The sequence below is a fragment of the Sus scrofa genome, chromosome 13 (genome assembly GCF_000003025.6).
Source record: "Sus scrofa isolate TJ Tabasco breed Duroc chromosome 13, Sscrofa11.1, whole genome shotgun sequence".
Classification (NCBI taxonomy): Eukaryota; Metazoa; Chordata; class Mammalia; order Artiodactyla; family Suidae; genus Sus; species Sus scrofa.
This window is the reverse complement of record NC_010455.5, coordinates 49,089,164-49,108,247: the sequence shown is the minus strand read 5'-3', so window position 1 is coordinate 49,108,247 and position 19,084 is coordinate 49,089,164. Positions and strand designations below refer to the sequence as shown.

Below are 19,084 nucleotides of genomic sequence, written 5' to 3'. Positions count from 1 at the left end.
CTACGGGACAAAAGCTATGACTAAGTGTGCCAAGGTAGAATTTATAAGGCCTTTTCTGAAGACAAAGAGTGATATCCAAGTCTGGCTGAGCAAACCTTCCATGAAGGAAAGCAATTGAGGAGACAGTCAGAAACAGTATTTAAACCCGAGGCTCAGTAGCCTTAAGCACCAGGTGGAAGAATTTAGATCTAACTTATAGTAATGGGAAGTATTAAATGTTATAAAATAGGACATAGAAGTGACAAGATGAAAAGGATCTTTTGACTACTTTAAAAATACATTTAATTGTTCTTTTTACTATCAATATGTGTTCATTGTGATAGGTTTAGAAAATGGTAAAGATAGTAAGAATCACCCTAATTCCACCTCCTAGACTTAAAGATGTTTACGGTTAAACACACACTTTTAATTAAAAAAATTAAAGTAACAAATATTTTAGCTTTTTTTCATATTTGATATATCAGTAGGTTTCCCATGTCATTAAATATTTTTCAAAATACTGCTTCTGACATAACTGCAGAAGTAAGCAAATATCCATGTTCATTGCACCATTATTTGTGACACTAAAAAATAACCCACTAAATGTGGAAACCAGCTGATTGAACATTAATAGGAGCAACTGATCCCATTACTTCATTCCACAAATACTTACTAAGCACCTACTATATGCCAGGCACTGTTCATTTGGAATATAATAGTAAGCAAAGCAGACAAAAATATTTGTAATCACTGAGCTAACATTCTCATGAGTTTGTATGTTGGCTCAGGGTTGGCAAAGTTTTCCTGTAAAAGGCCAGATATTACATATCTTTAATCATAGGATCTCTGTTGCAACTACTCAACTTTGCCATTCTAACTAGAAAACAGCCATAGACAATAGACAAACAAATTTGTGTGAGTGGGTCTCAATAAGACTCTATTTACAAACACAAGTAGTGGGATAGATAGATAGATAGATAGATAGATAGATAGATAGATAGATAGACAGACAGACAGACAGACAAAGGGCTAAAGGATAGATACATATGGATATATATATAAAATATGTAGAAAATTTCTTGAAGCAAACTTCTTAAAGAGATAAACAGTTAACTAATACCTTCAGAGAATGAAAATATCTAACAGTGTGCAAAGAATACTTTGCTTCTTTAAATAAATTTAAATTTAATAATATGTTTTTGGTGTTGTTCAATGTTCTAGAATGATGTTTTAATTAACTATTCACCAGTATGTGGTTTCCAAATTTTCATTGTTAAATATATTTCTGCCATTAACATTTCTGAACAATTTTTTTCTTTTTTTCACCAACAGCATATGGATATTCCCAGGCTAGGGGCTGAATCGGAGCTGTAGCCGCTTGCCTATGCCATAGCCACAGCAACTTGGAATTCGAGCCACGACCTACACCACAGCTCATGGCAATGCTGGATTCCCAACCCACTGAGTGAGGCCAGGGATAGAACCCGCATCATTATGGATACTAGTCAGATTCATCTCCACTGCACCACAGCAGGAACTCCCTCTAAAAGGTATGGAGGTACCTTAGAAATCTATACATAGAACTGCCATATGATCCAGCAATCCCACTCTTGGGCATATATCCGGACAAAACTTTCCATAAAAAAGACACATGCACCCACATGTTCATTGCAGCTCTATTCACAATAGCCAAGACATGGAAACAATTCAAATGTTCACCAACAGACGATTGGATTAGGAAGATGTGGTATATGTACACAATGGAATAGTACTCAGCCATAAAAAAGAATGAACAAAAATCTTTGACAGCAAATTTAAGTATTTGATTAGGATAATCCCTAGAAATAAAATTATTTGACTAGAGAATTTAAACTCAGGCTCTGGATATATATTGCCAAATAGTCCTCCAGAAGCATGTAACAAATCACACTTCTACTGACGAGATAGAAAAGTGTTAATTTTCCCCTCGATTTTACCCACATTAGGCATTTTTCTTTGTTTGAGAAAATACACAATTTTAATAGGTAATGTTATCTTTTTTTTTGTTTTGCATTTCTTCAATGTAGGCATAAATTGACTCCTCTTTTTCTTGTTTATTAGCCTCTATCTCTTCTTTTCTGAATTCTTTTATTAACATAATTTGCCCATCATGGTATTTTTTTTTTTAATCTTCATAAGAGGTTCTTGATGGTTGAAATATTTCCATGTAAAATTTTTACTCTGGTCTCCCTTCATTTTCCCCTTTGCGGCATTATGGGCTTGACTCCTATGGACACTGTTGCCCTCATTTAGGGGTAAGGGTAAGGTTTATATATATATATATATGTATATATATTTGTCCAGGTCCACAGCATGCATAAATTCCTGGACCAGGATTAAACCCAAGCCACAGCAGTGATCTGGGCAAGAGAGTTGATAAGCCAGATCCTTAACCGCTAGGCCACCAGAGAATTCCAATTACTAATTTTTTTCTTTTTAGGGCCGCACCTGCAGCATATATAACTTCGATCTTTTTAAAGTAATATTTTCAAAAGGAAATTTACAGAGCTTTGTAGCGTGAATAAACCTATTCAGGAAGGTTCTTCTTTGAGGTAGCTAAATTCTTCTTCACATCCATGGTCAGCCATTGTCTCTGACATAAGTTTAACACATTTTTTTTTTGGTGTACAGTATCAAGAGTGCATGTACTTTCAGTCCAAGGTTGTAGGAAACATCAGCTGACCCAGGTAGAGAGGCTAGGACTCTTTACCTACTTCCTTTGTAGAAGCCAAAGCATCACCTTCAGGAGTTGATGAGCCTTACTGACTTGGCTTTCGGTTGATTTACTTCCGTCATAATTACGTTTCCTCTTTCCAAGGGAAACAAAACCTTGATATCAGAGGAAGAAAAATCGCTATTGGCACTACTTCTATACTTATTTGTTTTTTGTTTGTTTGTTTGTTTGTTTGTTTGTTTTTATCGTTTTGCCTTTTCTAGGGCTGCTTCCTGCGGCATATGGAGGTTCCCAGGCTAGGGGTCAAATCCGAGCTATAGCCGCAGGCCTACACCAGAGCCACAGAATGCGGGATCCAAGCCGCGTCGCAGCCTACACCACAGCTCACGGCTCACGGCCCACAGCTCACGGCTCACAGAACCCGCCACCTCATGGTTCCTAGTCGGTTTCATTAACCACTGTGCCACGACAGGAACTCCTATACTTCTTTTTTTAAAAAAACTTATAGGTTTTTATTTTTTCTATTATAGATGATTTACATTTTTCCATCAACTTCTGCTGTACAGCAAAGTGACCCAGTCATACATATACATATACATTCTTTTTCTCACATTATCCTCCATCATGTTCCATCACAAGTGACTAGATGGAGTTTCCTGTGCTATACAGAAGATTCTCACAGCTTACCCATTCCAAATGCAATAGTTTGCATCTACTAACCCAAACTCCCAGTCCATCCCATTCCCACCCCCTCCCCCTGGGCAACCACAAGTCTGTTCTCCAAGTCCATAGGTTTTCTTTTTTTCTATAGAAAGATTCATCTGTGCCATATATTAGATTTCAGATATGTAATATCATGTGGTGTTTGTCTTTCTCTTTTTGACTTCACTTAGTATGAGAGTCTCTAGTTCCATCCATGTTGCAGCAAATGGCATTATTTTGTTCTTCTTTATGGCCAAGTAGTAATCCATTGTGTATATATACCATATCTCCTTAATCCATTCACCTGTTGATGGACATTTAGGTTTTTTCCTACTCTTAGCTATTGTGAATAGTGCTGCAGTGAACATAGGGGTGCATGTATCTTTTTCAAAGAAAGTTTTGTCTAGATATATGCTGAGGAGTAGGATTGCTAGATCATATGGTAGTTCTATATTTAGTTTCTGAGGTACCTCCATACTGTTTTCCATAATGGTTGTACCAATTTACATTCTCACCAACAGTGTAGGAGGATTCACTTTTCTCCATATCCTCTCCAGCATTTGTTATTTGTAGACTTGTTAAATGATGGACATTCTGACTGGTGTGAGGTGGTACCCCATAGTAGTTTTGATTTGCATTTCTCTAATAATTAGTGATATTCAGCATTTTTTCATTTACCTGTTGGCCATCTGTATATCTTCTTTGGAGAAATGTCTAATCAGGTCTTGTGCCCATTTATCAATTAGGTGGTTGCTTCTTTTGTTGTTGAGTTGTATAGGTTATTTGTATATTTTAGAGATTAAGCCCTTCATAGTTGTAATATATGAAACTATTTTATCCCATTCCGCAAATGGCTCTTGTGTGTGTGTGTGTGTGTGTGTGTGTGTGTGTGTGTGTGTGTGTGTGTGTGTCTGTGTGTGGTTTCCTTTGCTGTGCAAAATCCTTTCATTTTGATTAGGTCCCATTGGTTTATTTATTTTTTTTATTTCTGTTACCTTGGGAGACTCACCTGAGAAACATTTGTAAGGTTGATGTCAGAGAATGTTTTGCCTATGTTCTCCTCTAGGAGTTTCATGGTGTCTTGTCTTATGTTTAAGTCTTTAAGCCATTTGGATTTATTTTGGTGCATGGTGTAAGGGTATGTTCTAGTTTCACTGATTTACATGCAACTGTCCAGTTTCTTAGCACCACTTGCTGAAAAGACTGTCTTATTCCCATTTTATATTCTTGCCTCCTTTGTCAAAGATTAATTGACCATAGGTTCCTGACTTGGTTTATTGGTTCTCTATTCTGTTCCATTGGTCTCTATGTCTGTTTTGGTACCAGGACCACACTTTCTTCATGACTGTAGCTTTGTAATATTGTCAGAAGTCTGCGAGAGTTATGCCTCCTTCTTGGCTTTTGTTCCTCAGGATTGCTTTGGTAATTCTGGGTCTTTTATGGTTCCATATAAATTTTGGGGTTGTTTGTTCTAGTTCTGTAAAAAATGTTACGGGTAATTTGATAAGGATCACATTTAATCTGTAGATTGCTTTGGGTATTATGGCCATTTTAAAAATACTTATTCTTCCTATCCAGCAGTATGGAATATCTTTCCATTTCTTTGAATCCTCTTTCATTTCCTTCATTAATGTTTTGTAGTTCTTAGCATATAAGTCTTTCACTTCCTTAGTCAGGTTTATTCTAGGTATTTAATTTTGGGGAGTGCATATTAAAAGCTATTGTATTTTTATATTCATTTTCTAATACACTATTATTGGTATACAGAAATGCAACCAATTCTCAATGTTAATCATGTATCCTACTACTTTGCTGAATTCATTGATCAGTTCAAGTAGTTTTTGTGTGGAGTCCTTAGGTTTTTCAGTATATAGGCTCATGTCATCTGCATACAGTGACAATTTTACCTCTTCTCTTCCAATCTGAATACCTTTTATTTCTTACATTTGTCAGACTTCTTTGGCTAGGACTTTCAATACTCTGTTGAATAAAAGTGAGAGTGGGCATCTTTGTCTTATTCCACATTTTACTGTGGAGGCTTTCAGCTTTTGCCCATTGAGTATTATATTTGCTGTGGGTTTCTCATAAATGTCATTTGTTATGTTAAAGTATATTCCCTCTATACCCACTTTGGTAAGAGTTTTTATCAATGAATGGATGTTGGATTTTTTAAATGCTTTTTCTGCAACTATTGAGATAATCCTGTGGATTTTACTTTTCTTTGGTTAATGTGGTGTATGACGTTGATGTTGAACCATCCTTGTGCACCTGGGATGAATCCCACTTGGTCGTGGTGTATGATCTTTTTTAGATGTTGTTGGATTCAGAAGACTAAAATATTGTTGAGAATTTTTTCATCTATATTCATCAAAGATATTGGCCTATAATTTTCATTTTTGGTAGTATTTTTGTCTGGTCTTGGTATTAGGGTGATAGTGGCTTCATAGCATATCTTTAGGAGTGTTTCTTCTTTTTCAACCTTTTGGAAAAGTTTAAGAAGAATGAGTATAAGTTTTTTGTATGGTAGAATTTGCCTGAGAAGTCATCTGGTCCTGGACTTTTATTTGTGGGGAGTGTTTTTATGACATATTCAATTTCATTTCAAATGATCAGTCTGTTCAATTAATATATTTCTTCTTAATTCAGTTTTGGTGGGCTGTATGTCTATAGAAAGTGGTCCATTTCTTCTAGGTTGTCAAATTTGTTAGCATACAATTGTTCATAGTATTCTCTCAAGGTTTTTTGTATTTCTGTAGTATCCATTGAGATTTCTCCTTTTTCATTTCTTATTTTGTTGATTTGAGTTCTTTCTCTCCTCTTCTTAGTGAGTCTGGCCAGAGGTTTGTCAGTTTTGTTTACCCTTTCAAAGAAACAGCTCTTGGTTTCACTCATTTTTTTCCACCTTTTTTTTTTTTTTTAAATCTCTATCTTATTGATTTCCTCTCTGATCTTTATGATTTCCTTCCTTCTGCTAACTTTAGGTTTTGTTTGTTCTTTTTCTAATTCATTTAGGTCATGGGTTAAGTTGTCAATTTGAGATTTTTCTTCTTTTTTGAGGAAGGCCTGTATTGCTATGAATTTCTCTGTAAGCATTGCTTTTGCAGCATCTCATAGATTTTGAAAGGTTGTGTCTACATTATCATTTGTCTTGAGGTATTTTTTAATTTCCCTTTTTATTTCTTCATTGACTCATTGGTTTTTTAGTAGCAGGTTGTTTATTCTCCATGTAGCCAGTTTTTTCTCATTTCTTTTCCTGGTCATGTTGATTTCATTATGGTCAGAGAAGATACTTGAAATAATTTCTATACTCTTAAATTTTTTGAGATTAGTTTTGTGCACCAGTATGTCATCAATCCTTGAGAATATTCCATGTGCACTTGAAAAAAATGTATATTCTGATTTTTTTGGATGTAATGTCCTGAAAATGTCAATTAAGTCTAACTTTTCCATCATGTCATTTAGGATCTCTGTTGCCTTATTTATTTTCTGTCTAGAGGCTCTATCCATTGAAGTGAGTGGGGTATTAAAGTCTCCTACTATTATTGTATGCCCATTAATTTCTCCTTTCATACCTGTTAGTATTTATTGTATGTATCTGGATGCTCCTATATTAGGGGCATATATATATATTGATGATTATAATATCCTCTTCTTGAATGGATTCTTTTATCATTAAATAGTGTCCTTTTTTGTCTTTCTTTATGGCTTTTGTCTTAAAGTCTGTTTTGTCTGATGTGAGTGATGCAACTCCTGATTTCTTTTTTTTTCCATTTGAGTGAAATATCTTCTTCCATCCACTCACTTTCAGTTTATATGTGTTCTTTGCCCTAAGGTGAGTCTCTTGTAGACAGCACACTGTAGGCTCTTGTTTTTTCATCCAATCTGCCACTCTATGTCTCTTGATTAGAGCATTCAGTTCACTGACATTTAAATTAATTATTGATAAATATCTATTTGTTGCCATTTTAAACCTTATTTTCCAGTTGATTCTGTGTTTCTCCTTTGTTTCTTTCTTTTTCTTTTTCTTTTTTTTTTTTTGGTTGGATGATTTCCTTTTATTCTATGCTTGTGCCCTTTTCTTTTTAATTTTTGTGAATGTACTGTTTGGTTTTGATTTGTGGTTGCCCTGTTTTTCAAGTGTGTTTCCCCCTTCCTATATCTGCTTGCTTTAGCCTGATAGTCATATAGACTCAAATACTCAAACATGTTCTAAAAAAAACAGAAAGAGAAAGTCTAGATTTTCTTACTTTCCTTCCCCACATTTTATGATTTTGAAGTCTCTCTCTTTTTTTTTTTAAACATCTTCATGTTTGTCCTTTTGCTGTTCCTTGTGTTTATCATAACTTTTACAGTTTTTTTTTCCCTTTAGATCTGTATACTGGCTTATTTAAATGGTTGATATCCAACTGCGATTTCCTCCATCCTATTTCCTCTTACTTCTTTTTTATTTAGAGAAGGCCTTTCAGAATTTCTTTTAGAATGGGTTTAGTATTGCTGTACTCTTTTAGCTTTTGTTTGTTGGAGAAATTCTTTATTTCTCCTTCTATTTTAAATGATATTCTTGCTGGGTAGAGTATTCTACGCTGCAAATTTTTCCCTTTTAGAATTTTGTATATATTTTGCCACTCTCTTCTGGCCTGCAGTATTTCTGTAGACAAATCAGCTGATAGCCTTGTGGGGGTTCCCTTACAATTAATGCTTTTTCTCTTGCTGCCTTTAGAATCTTCTCTTTATTTTTTTTTTTTTTTATTTTTTTATTTTTTTTTTTGTCTTTTTGCCATTTTCTTGGGCCGCTCTCGTGGCATATGGAGGTTCCCAGGCTAGGGGTTGAATCGGAGCTGTAGCCACCAGCCTACACCAGAGCCACAGCAATGCGGGATCCGAGACGCGTCGGCAACCTACACCACAGCTCACGGCAACGCCGGATCGTTAACCCACTGAGCAAGGCCAGGGACTGAACCCGCAACCTCATGGTTCCTAGTCGGGTTTGTTAACCACTGCGCCACGACGGGAACTCCTTCTCTTTATTTTTAACTTTTGCCAGTTTTACTATAATATGTCTTGGTGTGGGCCTGTTTGGGTTCAACTTGTTTGGGGCCCTCTGTGTTTCCTATATCTTGATATCTGTTTTCTTTAGATTTAGAAATTTTCAGACATTATTTCTTCAAATATATTTTCAGTTCCCTTTTTTTTCTTTCTCCTTCTGGAATTCCTATTATGTGTAGATTGGCCCACTTTATAGTATCCCATAGATCTCTTATGTGGCTTTTCTTTTTTTTTTTTTTTCATTTGGTTTTCTGTCTGCTATCCTGGTTGGGTGATTTCCATTATTCTATTTTGCAAATCACTTATTCATTCCTCTGTTTTATTCATTCTGCTCTTTAGTGCCTTTAACTCAGCTTGCATCTCTGCAAATGAATTTTCTAATTTTTCTTGGCTCCTCCTTATATTTTCTAGTTTATTTCTAAAGTAATTTCCATTACTGTTCATATCCACTCTTAGTTTCTTTATATTTTCTCTTAATTCTTTAGGTTTTTTTCACTATTTTCTTTTGAACTCGATGCCTGTTAGACTGCAGAGGTCTCTTTCATTACTTGCTCCTTCAGGTGAATTCTCCTGTTCTTTTAACTGGGAATAGTTCCTGAGCCTCTTCATTTTGCTTATATATTTCTTATTCTGTGAATTTAGGGAAAACTACTACTTTAGTTTCGTGTGTGTGTGTATGAGTTCCCCTGCGTATTTTGTTAGGGCTTACTTTTTATTTTTTAGGGTGCTGCACCTGCTTCAGGGGGCATGGAGGCAATGGGCAGGGCTAGTAGCCAGTGCCTAATTGCTGGGCCCTTGATAGCAGCAAAGACCTGTGGGAAGGTGGCACTGACTGCTCCTAGATGCAGGGCCCTGGGAAGTGACAATGATAAGCCATGTATAGGAGGTGCCTGTAGCATTTGGTAGTGGCAGAAGCAGGGCGGGTGTGTTCCCAGGGGAGCAACAGCAACAAAAGGTGCTTGGTTGCAGTGACATCTTCTTTGCTAATCTTTGAGGTGACTGGGGCCACAGGTGGTACCTGTTCACAGGCCCCTAGTGGTGGCAGGCCATGCCCCTCTATGGTGTCTGAGATGACTGCTGTGGTTTGTCCTTATCGACTGTAGATCACGAAAGAAGTGCCACATACCTCTTAGCCACCTGCTGCCCTTAGCCCACACCAGCGCTGCCTGACCACCTAGAGCCCACACAAGAGGTGCCCAGTCACCCTTAGCACGAGAAAGTGGCATCTCACCACCCGTACCCTGTGCCAGAGGTGTCCCGCCCTATGAGACTCCATGTAGGTGCAGGGAAAGATATTCCTATGGTGGTACCCCCCTCCTTTTCTCTGCCTCTCCAACAATGGCACCTTGCTTCTCCTGTGGGCCCAGACCTCCTCTGGAGTTACCTTAGCTGTGGCATTTTGCTCCCCAGCCCATGGAGAACTGCTCTCTAGCCCCTCAGGCCGTCTCCACGTAGTCAACCCTAGTCCTCTCCCAGGAACTGACCTCCAGAATCTAAGTCTCAACACCCAGCCCCTGCCTGAGCATCTCAGGCTGTGGTGTTCAGGGGTGGTGGTACAGATGATTTGTGTGGCTCTCACTCTGCTTTGCCCTCCTCAATCCTACTACTGTGCTATTCTCCATGACTTTGACATCCCTTTGTCTCAGCTGATCTCCCCATTGGTTAGGTGGCTTCCCAGGGTGTGGGTTCTTTTCCTCTGTAGCAGCTCTCTTCCAGAGGTCCCATCCTCACTCCTTTCTTCACACTCTTTTTTTTTTTTTTTTTTTTGTTCTACCCAGTTACATGGAGGGTTTCTTGCCCCTTTTGGAGGTTTACGGTCTTTTGCCATCAGTAGATGTTCTGTGCAAATTGCTCTACATGTAAGAGGTTGTTTGTTTTCTTTTGATTTTGATGTGTTTGTGGGAGAAGGTGAATACCACGTCTTACTCCTCCACCATCTTGATCCTTTCCCATTTACTTTTTCTTTAAAACTATTTTTTAATTTTTTTAAAACCACGTGTAAGTTCTTCCTGATTATCTTTTCTTGTCACCACTAAGCTTTTTATATATAGCGAATTAAAACCCAAACAAACAAACACTTCTGGAATATTGCGTTGCTTCATGTCTCCACTGAGAAAGTCCAGGGTCTGCTATTTTATGACTACATTTTGAGGTCTAGACTGCAGGGCTATTTAGAGGCTCCATGCTAAGCTAGAAATGATACAGAATAGGATAAAATTTAGTAATTGAGGTGGTCAAGAAAACTGGCAAGAGTAGAGTTTGGAACTATAGTTTGGAAGCTTTTCTCTCTCTCTTTTTAAATAAATTTTAAGTAGCAGAACCTTTCTTGCCAACACAATCTCAAGTGTCTTTCCTCCCACCCCAGATAAAACACTGATACAAACGAACCTCATATTAGTTTAAAGGGAGAGGCAGTATAGTTTTACTTGGGTCCATGGCCTACTGACCTCCCTGGAAGTCACCTGCAGTGTTGCAGGACAGTCCCTACCTCAGAGACCTGCATCTCTCTGCCCAAAGGCTTTGTCTAGCCCCAGGGACATGACTGTTCTGATGAGAAAGAGGCTAGAACTTTCTCCAGGACCAGCTCTTAACCTATGAGGTTTTGTATTTGGTGGACGAACATGACCACCTCCTCACCCCTTGTTGGGATAATTATGAGGTGATTCCATAACATTCTATAAGAGTGTTCCTGAAAAAATGAAGTCCAATGGCCTTTGGTGTGTTCCACCTTCCCTGTCTCATTTCCCTGGTCCTTCACCTGCTGCCTAGGACCCTCTCTTAAATAAAGTATTTCTACCTCAATTAGGAACCGAATGAATAAAACTTGTACCTAATGGGAACCCAATTGAGAAAATAGTGGGATGGTGCAAAGTTTGTACATATTGTAAATAGTGTAGACCTGTGCGGGCCAATATGGCAGCCTCTAGCTATGAGTAAATATGCAAAATTAAATATAAATTAATTATAATTACATAAAGTGAAAAATTTATTTTCTTAGTTCCACTAGCCAAATTGCAAGTGCTCAATACCCATACATGGCAGATAGCTATGGTACCAGACAGTACAGATATAGAATTTTTCATCATGGCAAAAAAATCAAATGGATAGTGCTGACCTAAATTCAATCCCAGAATGATGAGATTGGCCTCTTCCTAGTCATGATCTCTAGCAACTTATTCTCTGCTGTGAGACTCAGTTTGCATATCTGTAAAAATAAGGCTGTTGAGATGCTTGAGTAAGATAATTTCTGTAAAGCTTTGAGAGAGCACATAGTATTCAATAAATATAGGGGAATGAGAGAAAGAGAGGTGTGGGGGGGGGTCTTGAAATCGTCTAAGAACTCCAAGGAACAGTGAACAAAACCACTAGTGCAGTGCATGACATTGCACAGGTTATTTCTCTTCATGAACCTCAACTTCCATTCTTGTTAGGAGGTACTGGTAGACTCCTAGACATCCATGGATCTTTAATTTTCTCATTAGGGTAAATTTGTACTGGTTTCATCTTCATTTAGTTATTCATTTAATTATCCAATATTGCTGGAGTCCCTCCTGTCCTCCAGACACTGTACTGGGTACAGTGTCACGATAGCAAAGACAGTCTCTGTCATTGCAGATTTTTAAATCCTAAAGAAAGAAGCAGACAAGAAACCAATGGGGTAACTGCCTGGTGATAACCACTGAGAAAACCCCCAGCCTTGCTTTCTGGAAGGCCTCCTGAAGTGGGGAGAGGTGACTGAAACACAGGGGATGGAAGAGCCCAGGCCTGGTGGATAACAGGGAAGAGTGTTTCAAGCAGAGAGAACAGTTTAGAACATTCCTTTGGAGGCTTATTCCATATTCCTTGTTCTCATGTAGTAAATTATATATCAGAGGCGTAGGGAAAGGTTAACGAACATAGTAGAAGTGGGATAAGAAATGGAAAAGAGGAGTTCCAGCCATGGCACAATAAATTAAGAATCCAAATGCAGGGGCTCATTGCTATAGAGGCACAGGTTTGATCCCCATCTCAGCATGGTGGATCTGGAGTTGCCTCAACTGCAGCCTGGGTTGCGACTGTGTATTGGATTCAATCCTAGGCCCAGGAACTTCCATATGGGTGCAATAAAACTAAAAAGAAAAATGAATAAAAGGAAAAGATAATGAGAGTAAAAGAAGAGAATTTGATGACTGTTGTCTTTTTCCTCTAGCCTTCTCAAAGTTGCACTACTGGGTCAGCGCTTCTTCAGTTATGGACAACAAATCACATACAATAAAAACGGTGGGATGGGAGAGTTACTTATAAAAATGCAGATCATAGGGTCCCAGGAAGGCCCTATGAAATCAGAACCTTTGGAGAATATGGCCCCAAAGACATTAAAAAAGGAAAACAAAAAACCTCTTAAAGAGGTTCTATTAAGAACCACTGCTGTAACTGCTTACTTCCTAGTGAAGCAGGGCATTTGAAATGGAATGCCTTTATTTATTTATTTATTTTGGTCTTTTTTGGTGTGTTTTCCTAGGGCTGCACCCATGGCAAATGGAGGTTCCCAGGCTAGGGGTCTAATCGGAACTGTAGCCTCCAGCCTATGCGAGAGCCACAGCAATGCAACCTCATGGTTCCTAGTCAGATTCGTTAACCACTGAGCCATGACAGGAACTCCAGAATGCCTTTAATTTTTATTTGAATATTTAAAAGAAGGATGTCTTAATAACACTGAAAGTGCTAACTCCCACAGCTCCGCATTGTAGTGGGAATGTAGATTTTGTTTCCAAAGGGAATTTCTTTCCCACAACCTGGTGCCATTTTTTTCAGTCCCTGTTTATCCACTGTCTTTGTGTAAATGTTTTTCACTCCGCTTTTACCATCTTCTTCATCCACTTTCACATTTGCCAACCAATAGGATGAATGGGCTTTGTTTCTAGTGTTACATCTCTTGTTCTGCACCTTTAGTCTGCTGCTGACCTGGACCCCGAATGCTCTTTCTCTGGGTTTCTGATGATCCTTACTCTTGCTGTTTTTCATCTTGACTTTGACCTATTACTTTGGCTCTAGCTTGGCTTCCCTGAATTCTCTCCGGATATAGTAAGAATTTCTCTTGAGCTCAGGGCAGTTTTGTCAGAGGAACCATTTTAAGTTTTAGATCCCTTTTCTTCTATGCATCTTATAATTTAAATAAGCCACTGAGAAAAATCATCAAAATTAATCATTTTAATGCATTATTGAAGAGGGGAAAAATAACTTCAGCACAATGGAAGTTCTTTCTATGCCACTGGCAAATAACCCAGTTGAAGCATTGGTTAAAATGGCTGTCACGAACAGCAACAGAGATATTACCTATGTACATAATGAAAGGCCAAAGTGTCTTTGCCTGTAAATTCAAGAACTCTCTTATCCATTAAAAAAGAAATAAGCAAACAAAATCCATAAATGCCCTTTATTTCATCATTGTAATAGTGATTTTCATTCCTGACAAGCAGCAGCATGAACTCAAATATGTTATTCATGAAAACTAGGCTTATTTCTTAAAAAAATTCTATTCAGTTCTACTGATTATAATGAGTTTGCATTTGTCAAATAGTTTTTATGCTTAAATGAAAAGGTAACGATAAACAACAATTGGAACTGCAAGATGCAGGATCCCTGTGCTAGGTTTCCTGACATGGCTCCTTGGCAAATCAGGGCCTTGGGAGTAATCAGTGTGGATATGAAAATGAACACATTATTTCACTGTTAACCTGCATGGCTAAGATGAAAGGGAAGGTGTGTGGGCCTATTGATGTTTTTATTTTCCTTCCTGGAACAATTAACTCAACAAGAATCAGTGTAGGCAGGGTGTGCTAAATCCAAAGTTTGATCAAAGAGTTTCAGAATTTCATATTTCTGTTCTCGGTAACATTTATGAGAAGGGCTACACTGTTCACTCCCAGTTCAAATAAGATACTGTCATACTTGACCTTCATTTTACTAATGGGGAAATGGGCTTGTAAAGATGTACAGATATAAATAGCAAAGAAATAAACATGAACAAGGATTTCCTAGTCAAGTAAACAGTCACTGGGATGTCAAGTGCTTGACAATGCACTGGCAAAATATACACTATTTTAATCCCCTTTTCACAGATAAAGGATTAAAGCTGGGAAATAACTGACCCAAGGTCACAGAGCTTTTACATCACAAGAATTAAGACTTGAACTGTCTGTCTGATGTCTGCTTCAATGTGATCCCAGACAGTACAGAATGTTGTCAGTAGTGCTATTGCCAATGGCCACAGTTATACTCAAACAGTCCACAATTGCAATTTTTATAAAGAAAAAGCATAGAATAGCTGTAAATTCACCCTTAGCCAATGCTTCTACTTGTTGGGGCTGACCTAGACCCCTGGCAGAAGGCAGGTTTTGTGCCAATGTGTCAGACTCTCTGAAAGAGCATTTAGCAATCACCTCCATCTATGATTTACAGAATTTTCATTCTAAATTTAGAAGCCCTGTGGAAGAAGGCAAAGTAATTTGTATCTTAATTCACCAGGAAACCTGAAAGTTTGCCACTAAGGTTTGGTTTTTTTGCTTTTTTCAGTTCTCAAACTAAAGAACCCCAGAGAAAATTACTTAAAATGCAGATCTTGGACTCCATCCAAAGTGATTCTGAATCAGTAGGTCTAGAATGTAGCCTAGGAATACGCATTTGTGAAAGCTACAAATATAATGGTTTCCTGACCACTACTCTCCCCCTCATTCTTGGAGGCAACCACTTTAAACTCTCAATACTTTCAACTGGGTGTGTGTGTATCTCCACTGTTCTCCAGTACTATCAAGATAACTTATAAAGTTTCAGGAATCTTTAAAGTCTTATCTCAGATTGGCTCTGGTGTTTCACATTATATATCAAACAAATATTTATTAAGAACTTATTAGAGGAAGAAACATAACATTTATTAAGACCCGACTATGTGCAAGGTCTTTACATATAACATCTCATTGAATACTTACTGCCATTGTTTGAAGTAGGTAGTTTCCCTGGCTATAGGTTCATTAAGGGCAGAGTTGGGATTTGAATCCAATCCAGTTTCACTGAAAACGCAGTGTTTGTCTCAATAAAGCACAGTGCAGAACTCTTTGGTGGAATCCTTGACCTCAAAGAACTTCCTTTTTAGGAAAAAAAGGGTAGAAATGGAGACGTCTTAGCAGGAACTCAAAAAATGTGATTCATTCCACATATGTTTATTGCACACTTTCTTGAATCCTGGCCCAGTGCTAAGCACTAGAGATACTTTATGAAGGTCGTTCTGCTCCATCTCTTCTAACTTCATGGTTGCAGAAATGGTAGAGTAAAAGAATGTGGGTTGTGACACTTGGGAACTGCCAAGACCAGACTTGGGCCCCACATCTGAGGACTTGGCTGTCTTTCCATTCAAACAGGAAAACTCATATGCTACCCAGCCCAGAAAGTCTCCAGTTATATACTGGTGGATAATGAACCAATCAAAGATTGCCACATAGCCTTGAATGGCAATCAGAAAGCTTTGTCCACTCACTTCCAAAAATCCTGCCCTAATAGAAAAATCCCATACTAATAGAACACTCATCATCCAAAGATGTCTGAAGAGGTTCTCCTTTCTCTATAAAATGTACTCTCCTTTCAGATGAGATCTGGCACATTCAGGGTAGTATGGCCTTAGACTGCATTCTCTTTGCAAACCCTTTCAAGTCTCTGCTGAAAGGAATGTGATAGTAGCCAACTCCCTTGCCATAGTACTGTCTAAATAAACAGCTTTGATTAATTCTACAGATGGTCAGCTTCCTTCTGCCAACATGTTCAAAGCTCTCACCAAGTTTAAACATTAGGGTGTGCAAACATTAATAAGCATCTTTGTTCCACCTTGGCTAGGTGGTTGACCTACTAGAAGTAATGATGGACAGGTGGGAACTAAGATTCACTCATGTCAAGAGGAGGGTGTGGTCAGTGCCCAGCTTTGGGGTCTGATCTTAAGCTGTGATCCTGGTCAAGTTGCATAATATTTCTGTGGAGCACTTCCCCTTCTGGTAAAAAGGGAATAAGAGCATCACCCCTTATAAGGTTCCTGTGAGAATTAAATGACCTATATTCAGAGGTACAGAGTACATGTAATAGGAATGAGCATAGGTTTAGCACTGAATACAAAGGAATCCATGAGTCTATATTGATACAAGGGAATACAAGAACAAATAATTATAGGAGATGGTGAAGCTCTTCTCAGAGTAGAATGTGAACTGAAAAATGTTGAAGGTAATGGAATTAGAAGTCATGATTTTGTAACCATCATAGTAATAACTGATTCAAGAAATAATCATCAACAGATGCTAAATCTAGCCAGTAAAATTATGATGAAGAATGGGCTATGAATCTACGTATCTGTATCTATCAAAAATGGGGAATGAAGCAAAATGTAAAGAAGTGGTAAAGAATGGCATTTTGGGATAATACTCTTGAAATTTTCTGTAGATTTGTCTTGTCAAAATAACAATTAAAAAAATTAGGTGGAAACTAGCAAAAATTGTCACCTAGTTCTGTTACATTTTACCTTTCTTCATGCTCATAGGCTCAAGAGTAAGGTAAGGTTAAATAAGTTCTGAAATGGCCCTTAATACTGTGGGGAGAAGAAAGTATGACCTTGAACCTCATTTTCACTCCTTATCAGATCCATGACCTTCCGTGTAAGTTAGGTAACCTCTCTGTGCCTAAATTTTCTCTTCTGCAAAAATGGGGATTTTACATTAGTGGCTACTGGGAACGTTGCTATGAGGACTAAATGAGTTCATATTTACAAACTGCCTGGCACATATTAAGCGACTGTGCTACAACTATTTTTTTTTTTAATTATATATACAGTGCTTAGTCACACAAATAAAACCTTGCTTTTATTCTGGTGATTACTGGTTTAAAATCCTTCCAGAGCTTGGCTTTAATCTTCGGTAAAAAATAAAAAATTCTTACTAAGGTGTAGAAGGTCTCCCCTCAAGTTGCAGCCCAACCCTAGAACAGCCTCTGGGACCCATGACTAGACCAGAGGCCTCCCTTACTTGGCATCAGCTCCGTGGGCCGGTCCTTAGAGCACTCACTGCAAAGACCAATACCAAGGCCTGTCGGTCCCCGGCGCAGTTTAAATCACACGACCCTAGGGCTCCGGATCTGTTTTTCCTCACCACGGTGACCTGAGGTAGCACAGTGAGAAGCCTAAGAGATCTCTGAAAGCTGAAACTGAACTTTGGCCGAGGTGGGCGGACCCAAGGCTCCAGAGGGTGCTCCCCCGCGGGGCGTACCGGGAGGACCAGGCCAGCCAGGGCGGAGGGGGCGGTGCGCCGACGGCTGGGACCCGCCCCATCTGGTCCCCTCCCCCTCCCCCTGCCGCCCTGCCCGCGACCCGTCCCGCTCCCCACGCCGGGTTTCCTGGTTAAGATGGCGGCCCCCGTGGCAGCTCAGGCCCGGAAACTTCTGAGAGACCTGGCGTTCCGGCCCCCGCTCTTGGCGGCTAGGTCCCAGGTGAGCAGGTTCCTGGGCGGGAGCTTCGAGCACCCCAGCCGGGGCCTTACTGTCCCCCCTCCATCCCCCTCTTCCCGGCTTCGGGTGTGCGGCCACTGGGACGCGGGACCTGTGGAGGGGAGCCGCGGGGCTGCGCCCAGGGCGCATGAGGGACCCCAGCACCCCCGCCCGTGTGGGGTCCTAGGCCCAGCGGAATGATAACCCGGGCCACCCTAGTGTCTGAGCCTCTCAGCTTACGCTGACGTGAGCTTCTGGGGAAGGCGCCTGACCCTGTACCAGGTGCTAAAGGCAAGTTCAGGAAAAGTTTCTGGGACTGGGTTTTGGAGTCCTGAGGTTTTAGGATGTTGATAGAAAAAGAAAGAAAAAAAGGCAAACCTAAAAGTTGAGATAAACATTTTCTTTAGGCTCTGGGAGCAGCCTCTCGGCTCTGAGAGACTGTTCCCACGAGGTAAGGGAGAAGCCAGGATATATAGGAGTTTTTGCTGAAAACAAATAATTGAACTTCAGAGGATTACTGCAAATCACAAAAAACCAGATATCTCCTGTTAGTGACTTTAGTGGTTTTCTGTGTATGGAGAGGTGTGAGCCCTTAAGCTCATTGAAATTATTCCACTGATATGCATCTTAATAGTCTAGGGCCAGTATCCGATTTGTCTCCATCCTGAATTCCCTCAGGGCACAACGTCTGGGGCAGCTGCCGTAATTGCTGGCTAGATAGCAGGTAGTGAATGTTGTTTTCCTGAGCTGGTGAACCACATTTTTTGGTTCACAGTTACCTGCTTTGCCAGTTCTGCTTTTGAAACATCTCTCTTGAATACATTTGTTAGGCCACATGATGGATATTATGCCTAGCAGCCCACCCAGTGCTCCCTAGTATGAGTAACTTACCTCCCAGAGTGAGATTTCAGCAGGCTTCCTGCTTTTGCAGACTTCTGGGGTACCTGAGTTGGTAAAATTCAGGGATCAAGGAGAAGGATGGGAATCATCCAATCTCAATTCGGTGAAAAATCAGTATTGGCACTAAAATACATCAGAGCACTGGCCCTGTCCTCTTTCTCTTTGTTTGTAGCAAATAAAAACCCAGACACATGATGGAGATTCTAAAGTTTCCTGGAAAAAGAGGGTCATGTTCAGTGTAATGTCTGC

The 19,084-nt window shown here is 39.3% G+C and overlaps 1 protein-coding gene and 1 long non-coding RNA gene across 4 annotated transcripts in view; one reads left to right on the top strand and one right to left on the bottom strand.

Annotated features, from left to right (window-relative positions):
• LOC106505636 overlaps window positions 1-17,614 on the bottom strand; it is a 52,730-nt gene extending 35,116 nt beyond the window's left edge. Inside the window, exons 1-3 of one of the 2 annotated variants that reach the window (XR_002338008.1) lie at window positions 17,479-17,614; window positions 15,409-15,564; window positions 11,447-12,066 (exon numbers count right to left, since the gene is read on the bottom strand). This is a non-coding gene — a long non-coding RNA (uncharacterized LOC106505636). Of the gene's footprint in view, window positions 1-11,446; window positions 12,067-15,408; window positions 15,565-17,478 lie in introns of those variants that run through there. The other variant, XR_002338007.1, reaches the window with a different exon arrangement.
• Window positions 17,727-19,084, top strand: part of SUCLG2 (succinate-CoA ligase GDP-forming beta subunit) — a 439,671-nt gene continuing 438,313 nt past the window's right edge. The window contains exon 1 of one of the 2 annotated variants that reach the window (XM_003132309.6): window positions 17,727-17,938. In XM_003132309.6, the coding sequence (XP_003132357.4) occupies window positions 17,855-17,938 (84 nt within the window). In that variant the 5' untranslated portion in view covers window positions 17,727-17,854. The remainder of the gene's footprint in view (window positions 17,939-19,084) is intronic. The other variant, XM_021070828.1, reaches the window with a different exon arrangement.